We start from the raw sequence: 20,444 nt of genomic DNA on the forward strand, positions 1-20,444 counted from the left end.
CACACGGTTGATCCCATCTTCTCGCTGACCTGTGTATATAAGGATCGTGTTGACGCGTTGTGGCCGTGCAGTGGAAAAGATTGAATGATCAGTGATTAAGTCATACAATCAACAAAAGCAACAAACAACAGTCGGGTTCTGATGTGAAGACTGATGCGATCAGTCCTATCGCGCTCAAAGGATGTTTCACCTCGCCAAGGCTTCTATCGCCGCACTTCTTCCGCCTTCCGCGGGGATGCAGGTTTCAGATCCACTGGCGGATACAAATCGTCAATTCTCTTTGCTGCGGTGTTTCTAGAAGTCCGAGAGAACCGCAGAAAGCTGTTGTAGGTTTGACGTCGCGCGTGGTCGCATTTGAAATTGTCGGTCGCTCTGGTTACCGGACGACGAATGGATGTGAACGTCTGCACGACCTCGACTCAGGGAACCGTCTGTGCACCCGTCCCGAAACCATGAAATCTATCGTCGCACGTTGTTCGGGCGATACATCGAGCAGATATCGATGCTGATACTACCTGCGCCATCTATATGGACAAGATTGCGGCACTGCGCACACCACCGCGGTACGGTTGTGGATTACCAAATGATACAGAACGTAACTGATAGCAGCTTCCGTCTGTAGCATCACGTCGTAGTCGTGCGAGAAGCAGCAATCGACTCACACATATTCGTCAGAGTCGAGAGCTGCTAGCAGGGCGAATTGGAGAAGTATAACTCACCAATCGGGTTCCGTGTACATGTCCGCAAGGGCTCGTCCATGATCTAGGACTTATCGCGATATCGCCGCTGAGCGTTCTAAGTGACTGGAAGCGCCTGGCCGGTCTCGTCATCGTGCTGTGCGGAGTCATGCAGGAATTTTCTGACGAGCTGTAGTACAAGTGACCTTGTAGCTTCCATATGTTCGACTATGACTTTGATCCGGGATTCTACAGTCCCAGGTTTTCAGTCACATCGAGCCTGAAAAGTCTCGAAAGATGACGTACCTAGACAGTCGATCCCTCGGAAATACCTCAGCGCGGCGTTCAAGCGTAACATGAACCCAGGTTCGATCTCGACCCATTGATACTCCTCCCTGAGATCTTCGGGGATATGCAGACGACCGGTCGCGCTCAACATCCAGGTTAGGACCCATTCGCGGCGGGTCAAGCAGGCTATATCGTTGACGAAGCGAGAGGTTATACGGTCGAGAGGAGTCCGGTCGAGGGTGAGGATGGGGGGGTTGGGCTCGTTGAGACAATCTTCAGGGAGTTCTTGGTAGACGACGGAGATTTGATACAACATAACAGGCTGGTTGAAGTCGATTGATGGGTCAGAACAGTCTCGTAGGAAGTGCGGACGAACTAACATCGAGTGTGGATGAATCGTATTTCGGTGGTGAACGTCTCTCAATAAGCCGAACCATGACATGCAATTCTTTTCCTTTGGGAGCGGTCTTGTTATATACGATAGCCAGACCAGAAATTTGAATCGTACGATACTAACAAAACGCAATGTGCCGATAAGAAGGGCGATCATCAGTGCAGATCGTCGCGACGATCCAGCGAGAGAGTCCGTCAACAACGCAACTGCCATCTACGAATACTTCATGCTTCTTGATATGGACCGACGATCTATCCGAAGTCTGTATGGAACCCAATTTCAGGCTTGACTTCTTCTAAATTCTGTCAGTTTTGCACTTCCGTCAGGATGACAGACAAGCGCTGTTCGTCAAGTTGCATCAGTAACATTCGAGCTTGACCCGAAATTCCTGACTGTGCTTGCTTGCTCCGCCTGCTCACTGTACATCATGTTCAAGAAGCCACAGTCATTGCGATCGAGATACAGATCTAAGGTTGCTTGTCTAGACGGTGCTTCAGGAAGGAGTCCATCAGCTCAACCCGGACACCTGCTGTATTCGCGACATTTGGGTCTTCTCCCCACCAGTTTGGTTTCGGAAATAGCCATATATGGGTGTGACATATCTCTTAGGAATCGCAGTGACCAGAGTCACGTCATTCGAGGTTCTTGTAACATTGCGCTTTACCGTTTTGCGTTGGAGTGTATGCAGAACCTCGATGGCTGACCTCGATTTGATTCCGTTCCACGTGGTACCGGCGATTGAGATTCCCCTGCTCCGTGTCCACGTAAGACAGCTGAGATCTGAGAGGATCATCATCATCGTCCCCTCTAATAACAGTTCATCTACACAGCTATACTCATACAGACTGCACTTTCAGATTAGGGACGCTCAGAAGACACCAAAGCATTTGAACATGTCCGCCGTACACGATACCAACAAAGGTGAGCTCCCCAGCCAGTAAAGGTCCCCGTAGGTTCTGTTCTCAACAAGATTCGCCTGCCCACCTCTGTTTCTAGCCTGCTGCTCGATCCCTCCGGTCCAATCCGACTACAAGTCCAAGGGATCCTACCAGAAAGTCGGACAATTCGACAAGGCTTATGTTGTGGGTGATTCGAAGACGCATGCTCTGATGTGAGTCGTTGATGGGGGCAAGCAAAGGGGGGCATTGACAGCTAACGGACGAAATCTTCCCGTTCGTTTAGCTGTATCTGTTGGTCGAGACTCTCGGATAATCAACCCAGTATTTACTCACCGTACTGGAACTACCTTCCTCTGTCTATATATAGACGACATCTTTGGGTTCTTCCCCCAGACCGAACAGGGATCGGACATCGTGTCCCAAGCCCTTTCTGGGACCAAGGTCATCATGCCCGATTTCCTGCAAGGAAAGCCTTGGCCGGAGGACAACTTTCCCCCAAAGACGGACGAGGACAAGCAAAAGTTGCAAGAATTCTTCGGGACCACGTGAGTGCCCCCCAGAACGTCACTGCACAGCTGGCTCCTCTCAAGTTTGTCTGACTCGGATGAATCGTATTTCGTAATCATGTCTTTCAGGGCGAACGTCGGGGACCGACTCGCCGAGCTCAAATCCGTCGCATCCACGTTGAAATCGGAGGGATACACCCACATCAGCCTTTACGGATTCTGCTGGGGAGGCAAGGTAGCCACAGTCGCCGCTGGAGAGAAAGACCTGTTCAAGAGTGTGGCTATCGTTCATCCGGCAATGTTGGACGTCAAGGATGTTAACGGTATCGAAGTACCTTTCGGGTTTTATCCCTCGAAAGTGAGTACCGGGATGGTCGAGCATGGAGAGTTCAGTCATTGGAAACCATATTGATCGCTTATTGAGTTGGTTTAATGCAGGATGAGCCGAGCGATACCATCAAAGAGTTCCAGGAAGCTCTCAGCAAGAAGGCGTTTGCCGATAAGAACGACTACAAGCACTACGAAAACATGTGCGTGCATATGGATAGATTTTCTCACAGAAATAATCCGTTTCGCTCGAAGCTGACATCACCTTTCTCTGCTTGATGTCTTTCGCAATAGGCATCATGGTTGGGCAGCTGCTCGAGCCGATCTCAAGGATCCCGAGAACAAGAAAGCGTTCGAGGATGTGTATGGTCGATTGGCTACATTCTTCGGATCGAACAACCAGTAGATGTGGTAGAAGAAGCCCATATCGAGAGGCTAGCTCGGTTTCAGACCCGGTGGCCAAGATGAAGCGAATATCCGTTGGTTGTACTCGAGTAGGACACACAGTATCAAATGAACGCCGACCATGATGACCATGACTATGATGGTCATGTGATCACGTGACCATCATCGCCCTCACTCGGCTGACGCCGCCCGTCGTCAAGGTTGATCCAGTTGATCCAGATCACATCTCATCTTCTCATCACATCCCTTTCGACTTTGGGCTACTTACAGATTCAAATGGTATAGATCCTGCCACTTTCCTACTTCAACTAAGGGCTACCAGCTGAACCTGGCATCCGTTGATATCATGACCGACCAACCGCTTCCCCACGTCGTTCGCCGGGCCAAATCGACCGGGTTCAGTACGTTACCTGTCAAGCCATCGCGAGGCGGGACATGGCAAGGGTCGGTCAAGAAGGACAACCCTACCAAACCTCTCATCGACTGGCTAGCCAAAAAGCTAGGTCACAACAGGGTAGTACGAAACAAGACATCAGACGCACGCCTCTCGGCTGGACAGTCGGGCGTGACAGGCAGTCCAAAGAGTATCCTCGCTCGCGGTACCCATACGTCCCCAACGATCCCATTACCGCGAGCGAGACAGAGGTCTACGGCTGCTGCACCTTCTATCCGTTTATCGACACATCGCCCAGGATCTACGAGGACACGGAATAGCGGACGATCATATCAGCCCTCATCGATCTTTTCACCGGCCAGACATCGAGCCTGTCCTCGAGCATCCTTTATCACCAGGTCGTCCGCATCGCCGACGCATTCTCCTTCCTTGTCACCCTCGTCATCCTCTCAGAGCCTCGCCTCGTCCTACCTGGATCTGGAAGATCCCGACTCCAGATCCTACGTCGCTACCCTAGATCTTCCGGATGAGAACGCTTCGACCCAGCCCATCCCTCCGTCAAGACCGCATTCACCCGCACTTTCGGCGGCCAACTCCCTTCCCTCGTCGATGCATTTCCACGCCGACCTGCACCGAGGAATGCTCCACGCAGCATCCTTTCGCAGTCACTCGGTCAAGAATCGCTCGAGGTCCGCTTCACAAGCTACCTCGGTATCGTCGTTTGGCTCGCCAGGCAAGACGGTCCAGACTACCCCAAGCTTTGTCAGCACGAAGCCTACGACAATCTTTACTGGTAGTGAGACCGCCCTGGGTCTCGGGCAACCTTTTGCTCCCATCTCCGTGCCTCCGCGCCCGAGCCACTTGCTCGAGGTCGATGCTCTGGACGAGAATGTCGGACCCGCTAGAGATCGAGAGGCTTCCACAAGCAGAGATCCGCCTGTTTTGGCCAGGGCTCTCACTTGGACCTCTCTAGCAGCTATGCCGATTCATGACCTAGCAACCCCTCAAGCTGGCTCTCCGGTCAGCTATAGCGGCATGAAGGCTAGCATTTCACGTCCGGGCTCTCCCTCGTCTTTCGCGCGACGATTACCTGCTTCTCCAGCGGATACAGCCTCTATGCCAGTCCACGTCCCCGGATATTCTTGCCACGACCCATATCGGAATCCCGCGCCATATTCAAGACCTCGGCCTGATGCGAGTACGCACACTCTGGCCAGTTCGACCTTTGCCCTTTCCGACCCCGCCGGCCACAAGGCGCTTGGCGCTGGGTTGATCAGAATCGATACGAGGACGAGCATCGTAGAGTACCCCCCGGATGAAGAGGCCGGTGGTGGGGACGTCGCCGGCGGAAACTCACACCTACATCAGGGACGCCATCCCGAATCGTCTAGTGCTCAATCAGTCAAAGACATGGCGGGACGCTCGGACGAAGAGCGTGGTGGGAATTCGGACCAAGTCGGCCAAGGCGTGTCTTCTGCTGGCCTGCGTCCACCTTACCTCGATTTGCATACCCTACCCATACATGAGGGGCACGACGACCCTTCTTTGGCGAACTCGGACTATGCGCGCATTCTAAACGCCGTCTCGGGTGATCGGAGGGTAGACGAGGGGGCGAGCCTGATCGCGCTGAGGGGCAGACGAGGGTCCCAAAACTCGGAAGCTAGCAGCCGGTTCTCATGGGCTGCGACGTCGATGTTAGCACCAGCAGGCGACGCTGGACAAATCGTTCGGCACTCGAGTCGACCTTCGTCTATGACTGGCAGTGTGGTCGGACGGCCGAGTTCGAACCGATACGTCGCCGAGGCGTAGCGACATGGTCACGACAAGCATGACTTAGTTGTCTTTGTAGCGCGTTGGCAATACATCTGTTTCCCTGAGCGGCAATGCCATAGACTAATTAGATCCATACGGGAATTGTTGAGTTGTCTAGCCGTTCGTCAGGCTCTGCCGGGTCACTCGCGGTGATGTCTTATTTGTGCAACAGACAGATCAAAGATACCAATCCAGCATCTATAAGTGGTAATCTGATATCGGATATCCTATATCCTACATCATATCCTATACAACTTGGTTTCGTCGATGCAAGAGACAACCCTACTTGTCTCATTTAATGTCCGTAGCTTCGGTCCCAGCTCCAGGCCCTGATCCTGTTGTGTCCGCCTCGGGCTTTTGTTTACGCTGCTTAATCCGGTCCTTGCCTTCCTGCTTCAGTGCAGCGTCGTCTGAACGTTCTAGAGAGTGATGTTTGACAAAGAATATGATGACGAAAAAAGACACGCCGCAGCAGGGCAAGAGGAGGTAAAATACATTATGGATCCCTTGTGCTGCAGTTCGAACGGCAATTAGCTTTAGAGCTAAGTCCGCTCAGATGTAGGGGATCACTTACTGTAACCACGCAAAGCAATGGTCTTCTGCTCGGCCGATAGGACCAGATCGTTGATTTGCGTCGGATCTGAAACGATCTGCCGTACCATATCGTTGGGAAAGTTCGCATCCCGGTAGAGTTCATTCCTGTTCGCAACGGTGATCAACAACGACGCTGGAATTTGTGACCTCTAAGGTGCGACTCACTTGACAGCATTGTTTAGTAAAGCCGAAGAGGCAGCGAGAGCGACCGAGCCGCCGAGCATCCTGATGAAATTCCTCGCACCTGTTGCCACTGCCATTTCTGATCTGTTCACAGCGGCTTGTATCGCTGTGGCATTACGGTGCTTCAGCAATCGCAACAATGACTTTGATATTTTCCAGACTTACCGACTAAGGACGTCTGGAACGTTTGGCCACCGCCTATTCCACTCAAAATCTGATAACCACATATCTTCGCGATCGAAGTATCGGGACCGATCGTCGTCAAGAGCCCGATGCCGATGGTCCAGATCCCGAATCCTAAGTAAAGATTGATCTAGGACATGCCATGATGGTCAGATCTAGTGCAAATTGCATCCTATGATGCCAACCTACACGATAATCTCCGGTCTTCGATACTATGACTCCAGATGTAAATGATCTAAAAGTTCCGATGTTTGATTAGCTGGCTTGCCTATGTAACGCTCCTAACAGCTCTCACGTTATCGTCTGCACAACAATCAGTGGCAAGAGCAGGACACCGGACCTGATCGCACTTTCTCCTCTGACGACCTGGAAATACTGCGGAAGATAGAAGAGCTGGGCGTAGAACACCATGCCCGAAAGAAATGTTGCAACCATGGCGCCGGAGACTGTGGAGCTTCGGAAGATGCGCACTAGAGGTCGCGGATGTCAGTGAGTTAACGAAACGCTTTAGATACTCGTTTCTGGTAACTGACTAGGTATTCTGTGAGTGTGGGAGAATTAGCGTCTTCAACATCGGGACATGGCGTGTTCGAAACTCACAAGGGCAAAGGAACTAGCTTCCATTCGACGAAAATGAAAAGACCGAGTAGAGCCAATCCCACTAACAACGGGGCCAGGACACCAGCACTGTCCCAAGGATAGGTCGTTCCTCCCCTGAAACGAGCCGCAAGCGCATGTTAGATGATATTGACCTAGACGGGATACGTCTGCGCGAGACTTACCAACTGAGCGCCATCAAGATGAGTACGGAGAACGCCAGCGTCAAAGCACAGCCGGCATAATCCACCTTCTTAAGTTTGGAACGGATGTCCCCTTGCACCGATCGCAACGGCAGCGCGAACACTACGACGGCTATCGCCAAGCCCGCCATTGGAAGATTGATCCACTGTTCGTTTGGTAAGCAAAGCTATCTCATGGCAGGTGAGGGAGTGAGTGCTTACGAAACACCATCTCCCTGGAGTTTGGTGCGATTCGGTTAGCGGATATCATGAGAACAGCTGCCTTATGTTGACATACAGCTCGCTTTCTCTGTAAGCACGCCGCCCAAGACTGGTCCTATGGAATTTGCAAACGCTACAACGCCTCCCAGGATTCCTTGATATTTCCTGTTCACCAGAGAAGAACCGTTAGGACATGCAGAAAGCCGCAGAACTGCTTCGCCCGCCGGCAACGCACCCTCTCTCTCGCAGTGTGACAACATCTCCTACAACGATCTTTTAAATAGAAATTGTGCCGTACGGCGAGGTCGAAGAAGTTGGAATATCAACGTCAGCAGCCCCAACGACAAACCCTTTTCAAGGATGCGCACCATCACAAGTGTTAAAATACCCCCGCCGCCCAATCCAGCCAGAGCGCCTGCGATCGAGTTTATCAACTCTTACCCCTATATTTCCGCGTTTGGCGAGATGACGTACGAAAGACGATGAGCTGGATCATTGACTGGCTCAACGCGCACGCCAAGGACCCGAGCGAGAAGAGTATGAGGCAGAACACGAGCAAGATCTTGCGCCCGAAAATGTCTGAGAGCCGAGAGTAGATCGGCTGAACCGATGTGGATGTCAAACTAAAACAGGGCATGTTAGCGGTCAAGAAACGCGAAGGGTTGTGGACATACGGGACCTACAGGTATGAAGTGGCAACCCATGAACTGATCTCTGCCCTGGAGAACACCCGTCCGAGTGTAGGCAAAGCCGTGCTGACACTGAAGAAGAAACATGACTCGGTTCAGAGGCTTTCCTCTTGGCCGAACGTTATATGCCGCGGTGCTTACATGGTTTGATCCAGTAATGAGACGAAAAGAGCGCAACTCAAACCCAGAAATACGACGATAATCTGTTTGGCCGGTAACAGATTGGTCTGGTCTTGAAGTGTCGTCGCGCCTGACTGAGGACCTGTCGGATCGGTCCCACCCGACCCAGAATCAGCGGAGCGTTGCTCCAGCTCAGTGGTGCCTTCCGGTTCCTTCGCAATTGTGTTTGATCCAGCCCCAGGGTTCAGGTATGATTCCGCAATCCTGTTTGCCGACGCTTCGATGTCGGGATGAGCAGGCTGTCTCAGCGGTAGACCACCCTCCCTATCGACAGTATATCCACTCTCGAGATCGTGACGATCGCCAGATCGACCGTGCTTGTCGTCCGACCAGACTTCGGGCTCGTCCGAATCTTCTTTCGGGTGCGTGGCTGGGTGAGCAGTCTCTAGACTGGCCATACGGGCCAAGGACAGCTGCGCATAGTCGCTATTAGTCCGTGTGAGGCCGAGCGAGTTCGACCTGTTCAGTCGTGAGATCGAGCTCTCGCCCGTTTGACGTCGGGGAAGACCGTTCGCCCCTGCGACGACGTGGGACGGGGTTGTCATGCCAGGATATCGCTAGCACCGATTGTGGGGAAAATCGATAGATATCGAGACGCGGGGCTTAAGGCAGACGATGTCTAGTTATTGGATCGTTGAGATGCATGGCGAGGGAGAAGACCTGATTTATATCTCTCTATCAAAATGACTCGAGGACTCTGTCGTATATAGCCTGGGGATCTTGGACCCACCGGAGGGTGAGCATCCGGAATGAACGCAGCTGAAGGATACCGAGTTCTATTTCTCCTCCCCCTTGCGCCGGCCAAATGACTTGACTAGCTCCGATTCCTACGCTAGCATGCGGGATTGTGATCTGAACGCCGATCGCTTCGACCCTTGTGGTGCCAAGGACCGCCACTTTCCAGCATCAGTCATACACTTGCCTAGATCCACGCCGAACGACAAGGTCATAGCTGCGAGATGTCGTACAAAAAGATAGGGGTCACTCAGCCCAATCTCCAGATCTGTGCGATTTGCCGAGCGAGATCTGCTCGCGCGCGCCTTCTTCCGGCTCGACGAGATCGGTATTCGGCGTTTTTTTTTTAGAAGTCACCGCACAGCGCTCGTATGGTCGTGAGACTGAGGGCAAGTTCGCAACAGGAAGGTTGTACTGGTAAAAGATATTCCGGTAGGAACACAGTAGTATGCTTGGTCGTTACAAGGAGTGGTCATTCTACGGTCATCGCTGCTAACTTGGGATCGTCCATATAGTTTTTGTTCATGTGGACTTGAGCGAGACCTCGGACAAGACTCTGGTGAGGACAACGAAAGGGCAACTATATCAGCGACTGCAACCCATGCAAACGATGCAAACAACATGACTCACTTGAACGCCTCTTTGTAGGCGTCTAGAAGGGTCTTGATCCTCGTTCGCTCAGTGACCAAGGCCTCGTCTTCGTAAAGTAGCTCGCCGAACAAGTCTGGCTTGTAGAGATTGGTGACCAAACGCTGTTGAACCACGTCTCGCGAAAAGTTGACGAGGAGGTGCATGATGGCTTTCGGCACAAGATCCTGTATCGTCCGTCGGATGATGTTGAAGTAGGATGCAATCAGCGACCGGATGAGCGTGGTCTCCATCTCCTCTCGTGGTGTCAAGTTGTGACCATGATCAGGCGCAGACTAGAAAAGATCGGAAAATCAGCATCATAATCAGACTTGCAAGAGCCGTGTTGATGAGACGGTGACTGACAGCTTCGAGGTGCTTTCCAAGGCTCTTCATATCGTAAGCCGGGCCAGCTTCCAGTCTGTCCCCCGTGTTCTGAGAGCGTCGGTGACCGAGATCCGGCAAAAGGTCACGCGCTCCACCGGCCGGGCCTTTCTGTTGGATGCCACCGTGGCTAGGACCAGCTTGACCAGCAGGACCGACGCCCCCGAAAAAGTAGTTCAAAAAGGTCTCTCGAGCAGTGTTCGGCGATGTACTACTTTGGTGCGCGTGACTCATGTTGAGCATGGCAGTTGTGGCACCAGTCATCGCGGCGTTAGATGAAGCGGAGCGAGGGTGTTTGCTGCCATCCCCCTTCAAATCGTTGAAATGCTTAGGAGTAGGTGCGATGGTTTGCGGCCGGTTGCGGTTGTCATGCTGGGATTGCGAGACCGTACGCGATTTGACCGATCCACGAGGGCCACCACCGTTCATGGGAGGTACGTCTTCAACCTCCGAATCTGACACATCGTCGTCGTCATGCGACTTTTCCGACTGAGGCTGCTGTGTGTCTTGTAAGCACAGTCCGCGGGTCGATGAAAAAGGAATAGTCGAGCTCACCTTCTTGATGACTGGAACATTATGGCCCTGGGGCAACTCCCCGCGCGCGATAGCGGCCGATCCAGCCACAAACTCGGGATGGTTGGTGTTGATGTAAGCGGCTTGGATGCCGATCAGACTGCTGACGTATTCCGATGTAGGTCCCAGCCTTTCACGTAGCAGCTCCGAGACCGCTTCGACAAGCTGGGCATGCATGTGCGGGAACCGCGCGAGCTCTTGCTGTAACCGGGCGGATAGGAGTCAGCTTTATCGTGCCGGTCAAGCTATGCCTGTATGTACTCACAGCACCGGTACAGTTGTGACAGATCTTCATGAGCTCTTCGTAAACGAGCTCGACACACCTCAAACTCGGTGCCTCCAATAACTTGATCTGAGGCTTGACGAGCAAATCGAAGGCGACCTCGGGCACGAACAGACTAGGACGGGGACCAGTAGAGTTTCGGATGGCGGTCCGGATATCCTGTGTCGTCAAGTTGTGAGTGGGGTCGATCGATTCCAGTGCTTGGCCGAAGACGTCGTTGAAGATGTAGTAGATACGGGCGCCTCCGCAGAGCTCTTTGGTAGAGATCTCGAGCGATGTACCTTCGATCGAGGAGACGAAATCACGCGCAAATTCCGTCATCAGTTTCAAGATCAATGATCCCTGCAACAAATGCAATGACGTATATCAGCGAGGAGATGTATTTTGATCGTGCACATGGTGCAAGACGAACCCTATGTTGTTCGCCAAGGAACGTCGTGTCGCCAAAGTTGTTGAGCTCTTGCTGAGTCTGACCCATCAACGTGTTGAGCCTGGCTTTCATATCCGGCAACTTGTCTCGAATATGGTTCATAAGAACCTGAAAGAGAGGCAAGCAAAAGGTTGAGCCAAAGAAAGTCAAGATTCACTATGATCCCAAGGCTCACATGATTCAATGTCCTAGCCAGGTACTTTGTTCCACACCGATGAGCAAGGTTTCGGTACGCAGGATGTCTAGCGAAAAACTCTTCCTCCTTTCGCAACGCGTCCTCCATCGGGTACCCAGCGTTGATATCCTGTTGACTCCTGTTCACCACCCCGATAAATCCGAGCTTCAAGGGGTAAGTACGACCCGTGAGGATGTCCAAGGCGTTCGTGCCGGCGTCCATCAAGTCGAGCTTTGTGAGGACTCCGATGGTTCGCAGACCGCGAGGATCGACGGAACGTGCTAGCTTCAACGAGTCGGAGTTGGCGATATCGACATTTGCAGGGGAAACCGCCAAGATCACGCTGTCGGATCGCATACAGGCATAATCGTCCAGCATGAAAATGGACATCAGCGTCCGGATAATTGACAATGAAGATACCTCGAACTATGACTAACGAGTTGGGCTTCGAGACGTAATCCACAATGAGATTCTTGATCTGTCGCTCGATATCGGTAGGCTGATCCCCAACCGGGACCTTAGTGAGACCGGGCAAATCGACCAGAGTGAGGTTGAGCACCCCTGGGCCGTAAATCTTCAGGTTGATGGGCAGTTTCGAGATGCCCTAATACAATCAAATGCGGATATTGGATTGGTCAGCTTGATATCCGTTGATCGGCATCAAGGTACTGTCTCGCTGTCCTACCTTGTTCTGCCCTGCGACCCGGAAAGTCTCTGCCTCGATCTCCCTTCGAATCTCCTCGAAATCCGTAAACCTCCTGTTCAGATGCAAGAATTCGGCATATTCGGTCATAGGCGGCGAAGGGTGAGGTAGGGCTGCAAAGTCGTTAACTCCCAAGTCAGCAAGGCAATTCGGGGATCTTGTCAAATCCATTTCATGCATTGGCGTACAGCTCTCGGACCCATCCTGATTCTTGGGTACGGCCGGGTTGGGAGTGTGAATGAGCTGGAGGATGAGCGGTCTTCGAGTGATGATCCCGTTTCCTGTGACGTCAAAGCGAGCGTTAGCGAATTGTAACACATATCATAGCTCCCAAGCGTCTGTTCACCTCTAGGCAAGAAGTCTCGTCCGACGATACTGTTTTCACGATAAGGAGAACCCGTCAGCTCAGTCTACGGACGAGCAGCTGTGCCGGGAAGCTTACGTCTCTAATACTGAAGACTTTCCGGCAGATTGGGATCCGACCTGAATAGAAAGGTGGTTTGAGCCTTTTCACAACAAGACTCAAACATGTCCTTGATGTGGACGGGAGTGTACGTACCACAACGATCTGCGGCCTGAGCGGTAGGAATGGCTCGTGTTCAGTCCTCGGCAATTTCAAGACAACATGCGCTATGACAACACTCACAGATCGACAGCATCGCCTCCGATAGCATTGAAGGTGTCCCTATAGTCAGACGATTGATTTTGGATATCGTCAATGAAATCGCTCAGATACCAGGTTGAGAAGCCTCGACTGACTGAAGCTTGTTGACGAGCGCAATGAGATCCCTGTCCATCGACATTTTGAAGCGGCAAGACTCTGGTTATCAGGTGAGCTGTTGATTGTTGCGGAACTCGGCCAGGCTATCGAAGAAGGAGCTGTCTTGCCAGGTTGACGCAAGGCTGGCGAATACTGAGCCTTGTTGCGAGGAGGTATGGGGCAGTAATATGGTGAATGAGGTGTGTTTGGTACATGGCAGCAACCTTGTCTGCCTTGTACCGAGGCTCCTCTCTCTTGCCGCGTAGAGCGTGAGACTTTGCGAGGAGCGAGGGAAGGAGAAGTCCCGGCTAAGGTCAAAGCTTTCTCTCGTCACTATCAACTATTGACCACCTATACAACTCTGTCTCGACTTGCATTCCCCAATCACCAGCAGCAACACCTACACTAGTATCAAACACACACCTCAAGCGTTTATGAGCATGTTTCTCCGGATACCCCGGTTGGCAAACGCTCGTCGCGCAGCGAGTAGCCAGGTCGCCTGCTACTCATCCTCCTGCGCACCACCACCTGCACAAGCCGCCGATGAGCAACCTCGCCGGGATGACCGACAGAGTCGAGAGGTCAGGACTGGAGGACACGGACGAGTCAAGAAGGGCTCTCCGTCTCAACGTAGGGAGAGGGAGGCTGGGGGTCGACGATTCACCTCTGCCGCCGCATTGCACATCATGCGTGAGGAAAAGGCGGCATTCAAGCCGATCCCCGTACACCCCAAACAGGCTCAGTTGCACATGGCCTTGACGCCGTCGCATATGCCTCTCAAGCTGAACCTGGGGACCAGTCATCTCGAGACCGACCCCAAAGTCTTTGGCTTGCCTGCTACGCATTACACACTCAAGGACCTGTTGGCCTACCCCTCGCCTGTCAGGCCCGACCTCTTTTTCGAAAAGGGAGAGACCGTTCGAAAGGAAAATTCGTTGAAGGAGCTCGATATGGTCAACAACCATATTGCCACACTGTTGGTCAAGCGGGAAGGCTTCTCGCCGGTCCTCAACGAACACCAGGCCTGGTCCGGGTCCTTTGACGCTCATCGGGTACAAGCCAGGGGTGACGCTGCCTCAGCCAAGGCTCGTGCCTTCCACGATGACCCTGCCAATGCCCTCGTCTCAGTCCTCCTTCCTCACCCGTCCTCGATCGACATCCAGTTCAACAACGTCCTCTCCACCATCGAAGCCGCTCAACGACGCTTGTCCCCCTCGACCTCGACTTCGTCCACCTCCGCTAGGTCCAGTTTCGTCCCCGAGGACCCGCACTCGGCCTTGATGCTCCACGAACAGGCCGTACGAGCAGAAGCGGACAAGAACAAACCGGAGATGGATCTCGCCGTCGGCGAGGTGGAAGACCTCCTCGAGCGCATGGCCCTGACAGACGCTTCCCTCGGTCAAGCCCCGTCGTTCTCGTCCGCGTCCACGACGTCGAGTACGGCATTCGTCCGCCCGGATTCGGATTCTCTCTCCTACGCGATGGTCGCTAGGGAGCGAGGGTTGACGTTCGGAAGGTGGTCCGACCGGGCATCCCGCGCCGTCAGGGTCAAGATGATGTTGGCTGAAGAGGAAGGGGCCGTGGGGGACTTTGTGTGGATGGACAGTGTCAAGAGGAAGAGGAAGAAGAAGATCTCCAAGCACAAGTGAGTTCGATCATCTCTCAGGTTTGGTCGAGAGGTCCAGGCTGATTGTTTCGTGTCGATTTCTTAGGTACAAGAAGAGGAGAAAGGCGACCCGGGCCGAGAGGAAGAAGTTGGGCAAGTAGACGTAGCGGCGAAAGTTTGGACGGGAAGACATATATATAGTTGGTAGCGGGAAGATTCCACGGCATGCACAATCATTTAGAACCCTTACTCGTCATCGAGATGTCCCATACGTACGACCCAGAATATCCCAGATCATCATAAAGTCCACACAACTCTGCTGACCGGATATGCATTTGAGCAACAAGAAATGAGTCAAGAGGTTACAATCGTCACGACGCCCTGTCCTTTATACACTGTGGATATCTACAAGTATCCCGTCGATCCCTGATCATCTGTGCGGCCCCCCTCCCTGGTTCCTATACACCACTGTAGTGCGCGGCCGAATAATTATATGGCTGTGGAGCCGGGCTCGAAAGCGACTCGCGAACTCGAGTATCTGGCAAGTGGATTTAATCAGGTCATGTCACGCAAAATCGCTACCGTAGCCAGGAACCAGACCACTCACATGGATCGTCATATGTACTGCTGCTCGCCAACAACATCGTCCGACTGACAACACCCGACTTGTTCCCGATCCCCCCAGCGTCCCTCCCGGCCATCTCGGCGACCAGAGGCGGCGGGACGTTCCGTTTGGGCGTGATCGCTTGACGTGGCATGCCGTCCCCATCAAAAGCTCCATACGGGTCGATACTCCGCCGGCCTCCCATGTGGGTGTGATCTGCGAAATGAACAGCGGGTTGGGAAGAATACCCGAGATCTCCATCCGCCCTGTCGTCCTGGTAGTCGACGTCGTCGTGCTCGGAATACCCATATGTATATCCTGCCTCCCGTTCGTTTTGCCCCAAGACGGTAAAACTGGCCTTTTTGGGAGAAAGCTGAGGGCGTCTCTCTACTTCGGCTTCCTTGTCCTTATGGCGACCCCAGACAGAAGTGGATGAGCTGGGGATGGCGTCGTCGGAAGAGATGGGTTTCCAAGTGTTGAGAATGGATTTCGATTTGAAGCGGGCCAAAGAAGAATTGGATTCGTTCGAGGTGCGTCGTTGGAGGATGGAGAAGTGAATCAACATGCCGAGCCAGGCGCCTGAAAGCGAGTGGGAGGAGGGAATCAGCGGCGACGACTCGTGATACAGTTGAGACGTCACTGACCGAGAAGCAGCCTGAAAGAAGCAGACGGCATCAGAATCGACTGCCAAAACATCGATCAAGTGGAACGTACCATAGAAACACCGCCGAAGCCTTCTTGGTAGAGCACCACCTCCCCAACCCATCCTTGAATCCGTCCCCCTTATCCGCATGAGGATCGTCGTCCGGATTCTTGCATCCAGGTTGTGTGAAGGCTAGGTAGGAACGATCGATTTTGAAACAGAACCGGATGTCAGAACTTCTCCTGTCATAGGTACATCCTGGTTTGCACTCCAAACGACGCCGAACTCACCGCTGACAGTGACCATCAATGCGCTCAACAAGCTCAGCCCAGTCCCCGTGATCAGGAATATCCAAGTCGACCTGGGTACCCCGATCCATCGATTCAGAGTGGGCAACTTGTCCCACTTGTCAAACACCAAGGGGACGGTCAAGAGAAAGACGGTCAGGATGAGGATGAAGAAGAGGAGGAAGAGGAGGAAACCGTTCAGTCCCGAAACTCCTAGGTCCCACTTGGATTGAAAGGCGGCGAGGCTAGCGGTGCAGCAGATGGTGATGAAGGTCAACAGGATCTGCAAGGCCGTAGGTCGTGAGGCGTTAGCAACGACCAAATGATCTCGACTACCGGAAACGGAAGAGAACCCAGGGCATGGGCTATGAGGATACGTTACGGCGACTTACGGCCAGGCTCAGGAAGCATATCCTGGTCTTGGTGATAGAAGGCTGTCGATTCGGGCAACACGGTAACCCTCAGGATTTATCGGTAGAGACTTGGTACAGCAACCCGTCCTCACCTCTTCGGAGTTGATGGTTGATGAACCGGATACGAAAGGATCCCAGCGGGATTTTGTCATCTTCATGGTGAGAGAGTGTCGGTGTGTCGCACGTGGGGCGTGTTCGAATACCGGATGGGAGTGAGGTTGACTAGCGCTGTTGCTGACTGACGATGGCCGTGTAGCATCGAGGTATGATGTTCCAAGTGCCTAATCGTGAGGTCGAAGTATCATTTGTTGTTGTTGTTGTTAATGTCGTCGACGACGACCGACCTCTCCCTTCTCTTTCCCACCCGATTGATGATGGGAGAAACTCTGAAACATCGTCGTCTTTCCCCCGTAAACAAACCAAATTTGTTTCCGACGTTAGCTTGCTCTTTTGCATCCGCCCACCCCTTCGTGCTGCTTGCTGATGACGTGGACCACGGACCTCTGCCCATCACCTCAACTGCGACGCAACTCTCATGATCTGTTGAACTTGGGACGATTCATCAGTCTCGACCTCGACCTCCAGATAACCTCACAGTCAGATACACAGAGGAGACCTGGGACTCCTGACGTCGACCTCCAACATGACTCGTGCCACTCTGACATGCCTGTTGATGGTCCTCCTGGGCTTGTCGGCCATCTACACCGTCAGCGCGGCCATCTTCCCAAGTAAAGGAGCCGTCATGCCAATGTCCGGCAAGACCTGGAAGAACAAGCTCAAGGATGGGGTGAGTCTGTCGTCGTGTCAGGCTGTGGCAACATGGCGTTGGTATGCTCATTAAGCTAATGTTCCAACTCGGACTCGGATGTGTTGCGCTTGTTGTCATTTCACACGTACAGAACCTCGCGGTAAGCCAAGCCAAATCCCAACTCACATCACCTTTGGACGAATACTGACTTTTCCTTCTGTTTAAATGGCTCTCTTTCAATAGATCGTTGCGTTCACCGCTCCATGGGTGAGTATTGTCCGGCTACTGCGGAAAGTACCTTTCAACATGCTGATCAATCATCGATCTCACGTTCCATTGAAACGTAATCTTAGTGCGGTCATTGCAGAAAGTAAGTCTCCCATCCTCAGATTCATCACTGAAAAACTCTCTCGAAATGCTGACTTTGACTGCGTATGCTCTTCCCCGACATCAGCATGGCACCCGAATTCCAGAAGGCCGCCGAATCCCTCTCCCCGCTCATCCCGTTCTACAACGTCGACTGTGACGAAGCGGAGAACAAGGCACTCTGCGGGGCCGAGGACATCAAAGGATTCCCTACCGTCAAGGTCAGCACAATACCGCGAAGCGATACCACTCTTGCAAATATAAGTCTGTATGGGCTTACCAAACGGATTGTAACCTGCAATGATTCTCGTAGGCCTACACTAAATCGGGTAAAGGACGCGGGAGGACTTTCGAACGGGAGAGGAAGGCTGGACCTATCATCGAATGGGCTTCGGAACAGGTCCCCGCTGGGAAGGTCAAGAAGCTCAGACAGGCTTCCGAGATTACGCCTTGGAGATCAGCTGTGAGGCGATTATGCCCTACTGAACACGACGGAAGCGCAAGAGCGAATCTTGCTGAACGATTGATATCTGTTTTATTCCTTCGTCTCGTAGAAACCAGACCAACCACACGCTCTCTTGATTCACCCGTCGAACCCTTCCTTGCCGCTCATGTGGAAGGTACTCTCCGACCGACTCTCGGACAAGGTGCACTTCGGGTTCATCAAGGACGAAAAGGCCGAAGCGAGGGAGGCGCTGGGGATCCCCACCAAGGACAAGAAGGTGGATGGGGTCAAGGTCGTTACCTGGTCCGTCGATGGGGAGAAGCATGTTTACTCTGGTAGGTCACGGAGTCTTTGCACGGTGTTGGAGAAGAAAGGGGAGAATCCTGATCGGTTTACTGTCATTCTGACTGCTCGTAGCCGGCCCGCTCAAATTCGAGCCCCTGTTGACCTACCTGCAGTCCATCTCGAAAGGGAACGTCCCGGCTGGAAGTGAGAGCGACGAAGAGTTTGTCACCATGTACGAGACCACCATAATCACTCAAACCGCAACGGACCCCGCTCCGCCCGCTCCCACTCCCACCGAGGACAAGGCCGCCAAGCTGAGGGAACAACAGGCTAAATGGGCAGAAGAAGAGCGTCGCGATCGGCTCAGGCGTGAGAAGCGGGAACAAGAACGATTGGCACGGTTGTTCGAGGAGCAAGACCGGGTCACGGACGAGGACGATGCGATGGAAGATTCTGGACCTCAGGTGGTCAACCGGGTTACACCCGCCGCTCAGCCTGATGCGGCTCAAACTGCAGAGACGACGGTCGAGGCTGGTTCTGCCGGCGGAGGAGTGGCCGAGCCAGTGGTACCGATGGAGCCAGAACAAGGCGATGTCACCGCGGAATACGTCCAGCCTACAGGCAGTGCTGAGCACGCAGCGGACCAGTCGGCTGATACGCCGCTCGAAGCTGCAGCGGACGACTTTGAGCATGGCGAGACCGATGCTCCCGCACACAAGCACTCTGATCAATCGGCGGTTACGCCCCTGGAGGAGGAGGCAGAGGAGTTTGAGTCTGGACAGCATGAAGCGGTTTGGAACGAGAGCCCTACGGAGGAGAGGGTCAAGGACGAGCTGTAGCGGCAGGGGGTATCATGTCATATCTCACATCTTGCATACAACTCTCTGCGTCATGATCGCATCTCCGTAAACGCATCCTCGAGAGTCTGTTGCAAGGTACAAGTAGCCGCGCTCGCTGCACCTTGGGCCACGCCATCTAGCATTAACGAAAGGTCGACCACTCCCTCCAGTCTCTGTCTATAACGCTCGAAGTGATTTCTGACCTTGCGCGAATCCGATTGCGAGGGCGAACAAAAGTACTCGGTCCCCATCAGAGGTCCATCCCGGAAGACCTGGTGGTAATTGACCTGCACGACGTTTTGTCTGCGAAGACCGTCGTCCAGGAAGTTCTCGTTGGCAGGCATCGTCGTGGGATAGTCCAAGATGTATCCCCATATCGTCTCTTCCGTGATCAGCGGTAGTGCCGTCGATGCCGCGCTATGAGCCTTGTCAGTCCGCTGAGCGGGAATGTCCAAAACGTCTTGAAGGGCAGGAGAAACGGGCGGGTGATACAGCAAATAATGTCCGGTGAAGACGGCCGAGTCCGTCTCGACTTCCCCGATCTTATGTATCTTGACCCCTTGCATCCAATCGATGGCAGCGTCGATATCAGTTCGAGACTCTACGGCGTCTCCCGATACCAGGTCTTGCAGATCCGTCTCGACTTTTCCCCAGACCTCTTTCAGCCAAGCCTTTGCTACCTTGCCGTCGCCGTCTGCATCTCTTCCATCTCCCCAACCTATGAGCACGCATTCTTTGAGCTCTGCGGCGAGGCAGAGAGCTTCGAACCCGATTCCCTGTGTCCTGGCTTCTTGCCGTGACAAGCGAGGGTAGAGCGCGAGGAAATCGCCGAGCAGGAAGGTCGATTCGTGTGTGGTCAACAGGGCGTGCAGGATTCGGAGCGAGCGTTTCGAGAGCGGTCTGAAGAAGGATGGGCGACGAGGACCGTATCTGATCTGGCCCATGGTCTGACGTGGAACGCAATTGAAAGTGAAGACATGTAGCTTGTAGTTGGCCAGGATGAACG

The 20,444-nt window shown here is 53.3% G+C and overlaps 8 protein-coding genes across 8 annotated transcripts; 4 read left to right on the forward strand and 4 right to left on the reverse strand.

Moving 5' to 3' along the window:
- Positions 1–2,174: 2,174 nt before the first annotated feature.
- On the forward strand, positions 2,175–3,659 carry HD553DRAFT_311550 (Alpha/Beta hydrolase protein). The gene is made up of 7 exons (XM_046179981.1): positions 2,175–2,280; positions 2,356–2,470; positions 2,542–2,549; positions 2,626–2,803; positions 2,894–3,122; positions 3,203–3,294; positions 3,386–3,659. Exons 1-7 carry the CDS (start codon positions 2,253–2,255, stop codon positions 3,495–3,497), a joined length of 762 nt encoding a protein of 253 aa, XP_046036615.1. The 5' UTR covers positions 2,175–2,252; the 3' UTR covers positions 3,498–3,659.
- Positions 3,660–3,761: 102 nt separating this feature from the next.
- Positions 3,762–5,914, forward strand: HD553DRAFT_311551 (uncharacterized protein). The gene has a single exon (XM_046179982.1). It carries the CDS (start codon positions 3,843–3,845, stop codon positions 5,697–5,699), a length of 1,857 nt encoding a protein of 618 aa, XP_046036616.1. The 5' UTR covers positions 3,762–3,842; the 3' UTR covers positions 5,700–5,914.
- Positions 5,915–5,993: 79 nt separating this feature from the next.
- On the reverse strand, positions 5,994–8,930 carry HD553DRAFT_272127 (efflux pump antibiotic resistance protein; the record flags this gene model as incomplete). The annotated part of the gene is made up of 16 exons (XM_046177746.1): positions 5,994–6,214; positions 6,277–6,401; positions 6,462–6,585; positions 6,645–6,792; positions 6,852–6,897; positions 6,958–7,132; positions 7,196–7,203; positions 7,263–7,376; positions 7,445–7,608; positions 7,664–7,677; positions 7,740–7,828; positions 7,899–7,936; positions 8,032–8,078; positions 8,138–8,286; positions 8,347–8,424; positions 8,494–8,930. 16 exons carry the CDS (start codon positions 8,928–8,930, stop codon positions 5,994–5,996), a joined length of 1,977 nt encoding a protein of 658 aa, XP_046036617.1.
- A 714-nt stretch (positions 8,931–9,644) lies between these two features.
- On the reverse strand, positions 9,645–13,447 carry HD553DRAFT_311555 (putative Dynamin protein dnm1). Its single transcript, XM_046179983.1, has 15 exons — positions 13,202–13,447; positions 13,089–13,127; positions 13,002–13,017; positions 12,885–12,925; positions 12,789–12,817; positions 12,631–12,723; positions 12,425–12,555; positions 12,177–12,343; positions 11,740–12,082; positions 11,547–11,672; positions 11,117–11,476; positions 10,834–11,052; positions 10,261–10,773; positions 9,898–10,190; positions 9,645–9,823 (listed from the first exon to the last, which is right to left on the reverse strand). The coding sequence occupies exons 1-15, from the start codon at positions 13,243–13,245 to the stop codon at positions 9,790–9,792; spliced, it is 2,448 nt and encodes an 815-aa protein (XP_046036618.1). The 5' UTR covers positions 13,246–13,447; the 3' UTR covers positions 9,645–9,789.
- Positions 13,448–13,528: 81 nt separating this feature from the next.
- Positions 13,529–15,130, forward strand: HD553DRAFT_311556 (uncharacterized protein). The gene is made up of 2 exons (XM_046179984.1): positions 13,529–14,847; positions 14,915–15,130. Exons 1-2 carry the CDS (start codon positions 13,637–13,639, stop codon positions 14,967–14,969), a joined length of 1,266 nt encoding a protein of 421 aa, XP_046036619.1. The 5' UTR covers positions 13,529–13,636; the 3' UTR covers positions 14,970–15,130.
- HD553DRAFT_335390 (uncharacterized protein) lies at positions 15,131–17,098 on the reverse strand. The gene is made up of 7 exons (XM_046182191.1): positions 16,848–17,098; positions 16,735–16,776; positions 16,346–16,625; positions 16,127–16,247; positions 16,057–16,067; positions 15,416–15,991; positions 15,131–15,346 (listed from the first exon to the last, which is right to left on the reverse strand). Exons 1-7 carry the CDS (start codon positions 16,911–16,913, stop codon positions 15,267–15,269), a joined length of 1,176 nt encoding a protein of 391 aa, XP_046036620.1. The 5' UTR covers positions 16,914–17,098; the 3' UTR covers positions 15,131–15,266.
- Positions 17,099–17,204: 106 nt separating this feature from the next.
- On the forward strand, positions 17,205–19,476 carry HD553DRAFT_284594 (uncharacterized protein). Its single transcript, XM_046178205.1, has 8 exons — positions 17,205–17,542; positions 17,655–17,663; positions 17,747–17,770; positions 17,857–17,873; positions 17,958–18,090; positions 18,183–18,332; positions 18,424–18,649; positions 18,732–19,476. Exons 1-8 carry the CDS (start codon positions 17,399–17,401, stop codon positions 19,436–19,438), a joined length of 1,410 nt encoding a protein of 469 aa, XP_046036621.1. The 5' UTR covers positions 17,205–17,398; the 3' UTR covers positions 19,439–19,476.
- Positions 19,477–20,415, reverse strand: HD553DRAFT_311560 (uncharacterized protein). The gene has a single exon (XM_046179985.1). It carries the CDS (start codon positions 20,380–20,382, stop codon positions 19,489–19,491), a length of 894 nt encoding a protein of 297 aa, XP_046036622.1. The 5' UTR covers positions 20,383–20,415; the 3' UTR covers positions 19,477–19,488.
- Positions 20,416–20,444: the final 29 nt, after the last annotated feature.

The sequence above is a fragment of the Filobasidium floriforme genome (assembly GCF_021052385.1).
Source record: "Filobasidium floriforme strain CBS 6241 chromosome Unknown HD553scaffold_11, whole genome shotgun sequence".
NCBI classification, from domain to species: domain Eukaryota; kingdom Fungi; phylum Basidiomycota; class Tremellomycetes; order Filobasidiales; family Filobasidiaceae; genus Filobasidium; species Filobasidium floriforme.

What these genes read in the sequence shown, in the direction of transcription:
- HD553DRAFT_311555 (XM_046179983.1), bottom strand. Translation starts at nt 13,245, where the DNA reads ATGTCGATGGACAGGGATCTCATTGCGCTCGTCAACAAGCTTCA. An exon ending in ACGAGACTTCTTGCCTAGAG is followed by an intron (nt 12,724 to 12,788) that starts GTGAACAGACGC and finishes TTGACGTCACAG; the next exon opens with GAAACGGGATCATCACTCGA. An exon ending in ATGTTCCAGTCATCAAGAAG is followed by an intron (nt 10,774 to 10,833) that starts GTGAGCTCGACT and finishes GACACACAGCAG; the next exon opens with CCTCAGTCGGAAAAGTCGCA.
- HD553DRAFT_311560 (XM_046179985.1), bottom strand. Translation starts at nt 20,382, where the DNA reads ATGGGCCAGATCAGATACGGTCCTCGTCGCCCATCCTTCTTCAGACCG.
- HD553DRAFT_311550 (XM_046179981.1), top strand. Translation starts at nt 2,253, where the DNA reads ATGTCCGCCGTACACGATACCAACAAAG. An exon ending in CAAGAATTCTTCGGGACCAC is followed by an intron (nt 2,804 to 2,893) that starts GTGAGTGCCCCC and finishes CATGTCTTTCAG; the next exon opens with GGCGAACGTCGGGGACCGAC. An exon ending in TCGGGTTTTATCCCTCGAAA is followed by an intron (nt 3,123 to 3,202) that starts GTGAGTACCGGG and finishes GGTTTAATGCAG; the next exon opens with GATGAGCCGAGCGATACCAT.
- HD553DRAFT_311556 (XM_046179984.1), top strand. Translation starts at nt 13,637, where the DNA reads ATGAGCATGTTTCTCCGGATACCCCGGTTGGCAAACGCTCGTCGCGCA. An exon ending in AAGAAGATCTCCAAGCACAA is followed by an intron (nt 14,848 to 14,914) that starts GTGAGTTCGATC and finishes TCGATTTCTTAG; the next exon opens with GTACAAGAAGAGGAGAAAGG.
- HD553DRAFT_311551 (XM_046179982.1), top strand. Translation starts at nt 3,843, where the DNA reads ATGACCGACCAACCGCTTCCCCACGTCGTTCGCCGGGCCAAATCGACC.
- HD553DRAFT_284594 (XM_046178205.1), top strand. Translation starts at nt 17,399, where the DNA reads ATGACTCGTGCCACTCTGACATGCCTGTTGATGGTCCTCCTGGGCTTG. An exon ending in AAGGATTCCCTACCGTCAAG is followed by an intron (nt 18,091 to 18,182) that starts GTCAGCACAATA and finishes TGATTCTCGTAG; the next exon opens with GCCTACACTAAATCGGGTAA. An exon ending in GGAGAAGCATGTTTACTCTG is followed by an intron (nt 18,650 to 18,731) that starts GTAGGTCACGGA and finishes GACTGCTCGTAG; the next exon opens with CCGGCCCGCTCAAATTCGAG.
- HD553DRAFT_335390 (XM_046182191.1), bottom strand. Translation starts at nt 16,913, where the DNA reads ATGAAGATGACAAAATCCCGCTGGGATCCTTTCGTATCCGGTTCATCA. An exon ending in CAACCATCAACTCCGAAGAG is followed by an intron (nt 16,777 to 16,847) that starts GTGAGGACGGGT and finishes CCGAATCGACAG; the next exon opens with CCTTCTATCACCAAGACCAG. An exon ending in CAGTACATATGACGATCCAT is followed by an intron (nt 15,347 to 15,415) that starts GTGAGTGGTCTG and finishes TCCACTTGCCAG; the next exon opens with ATACTCGAGTTCGCGAGTCG.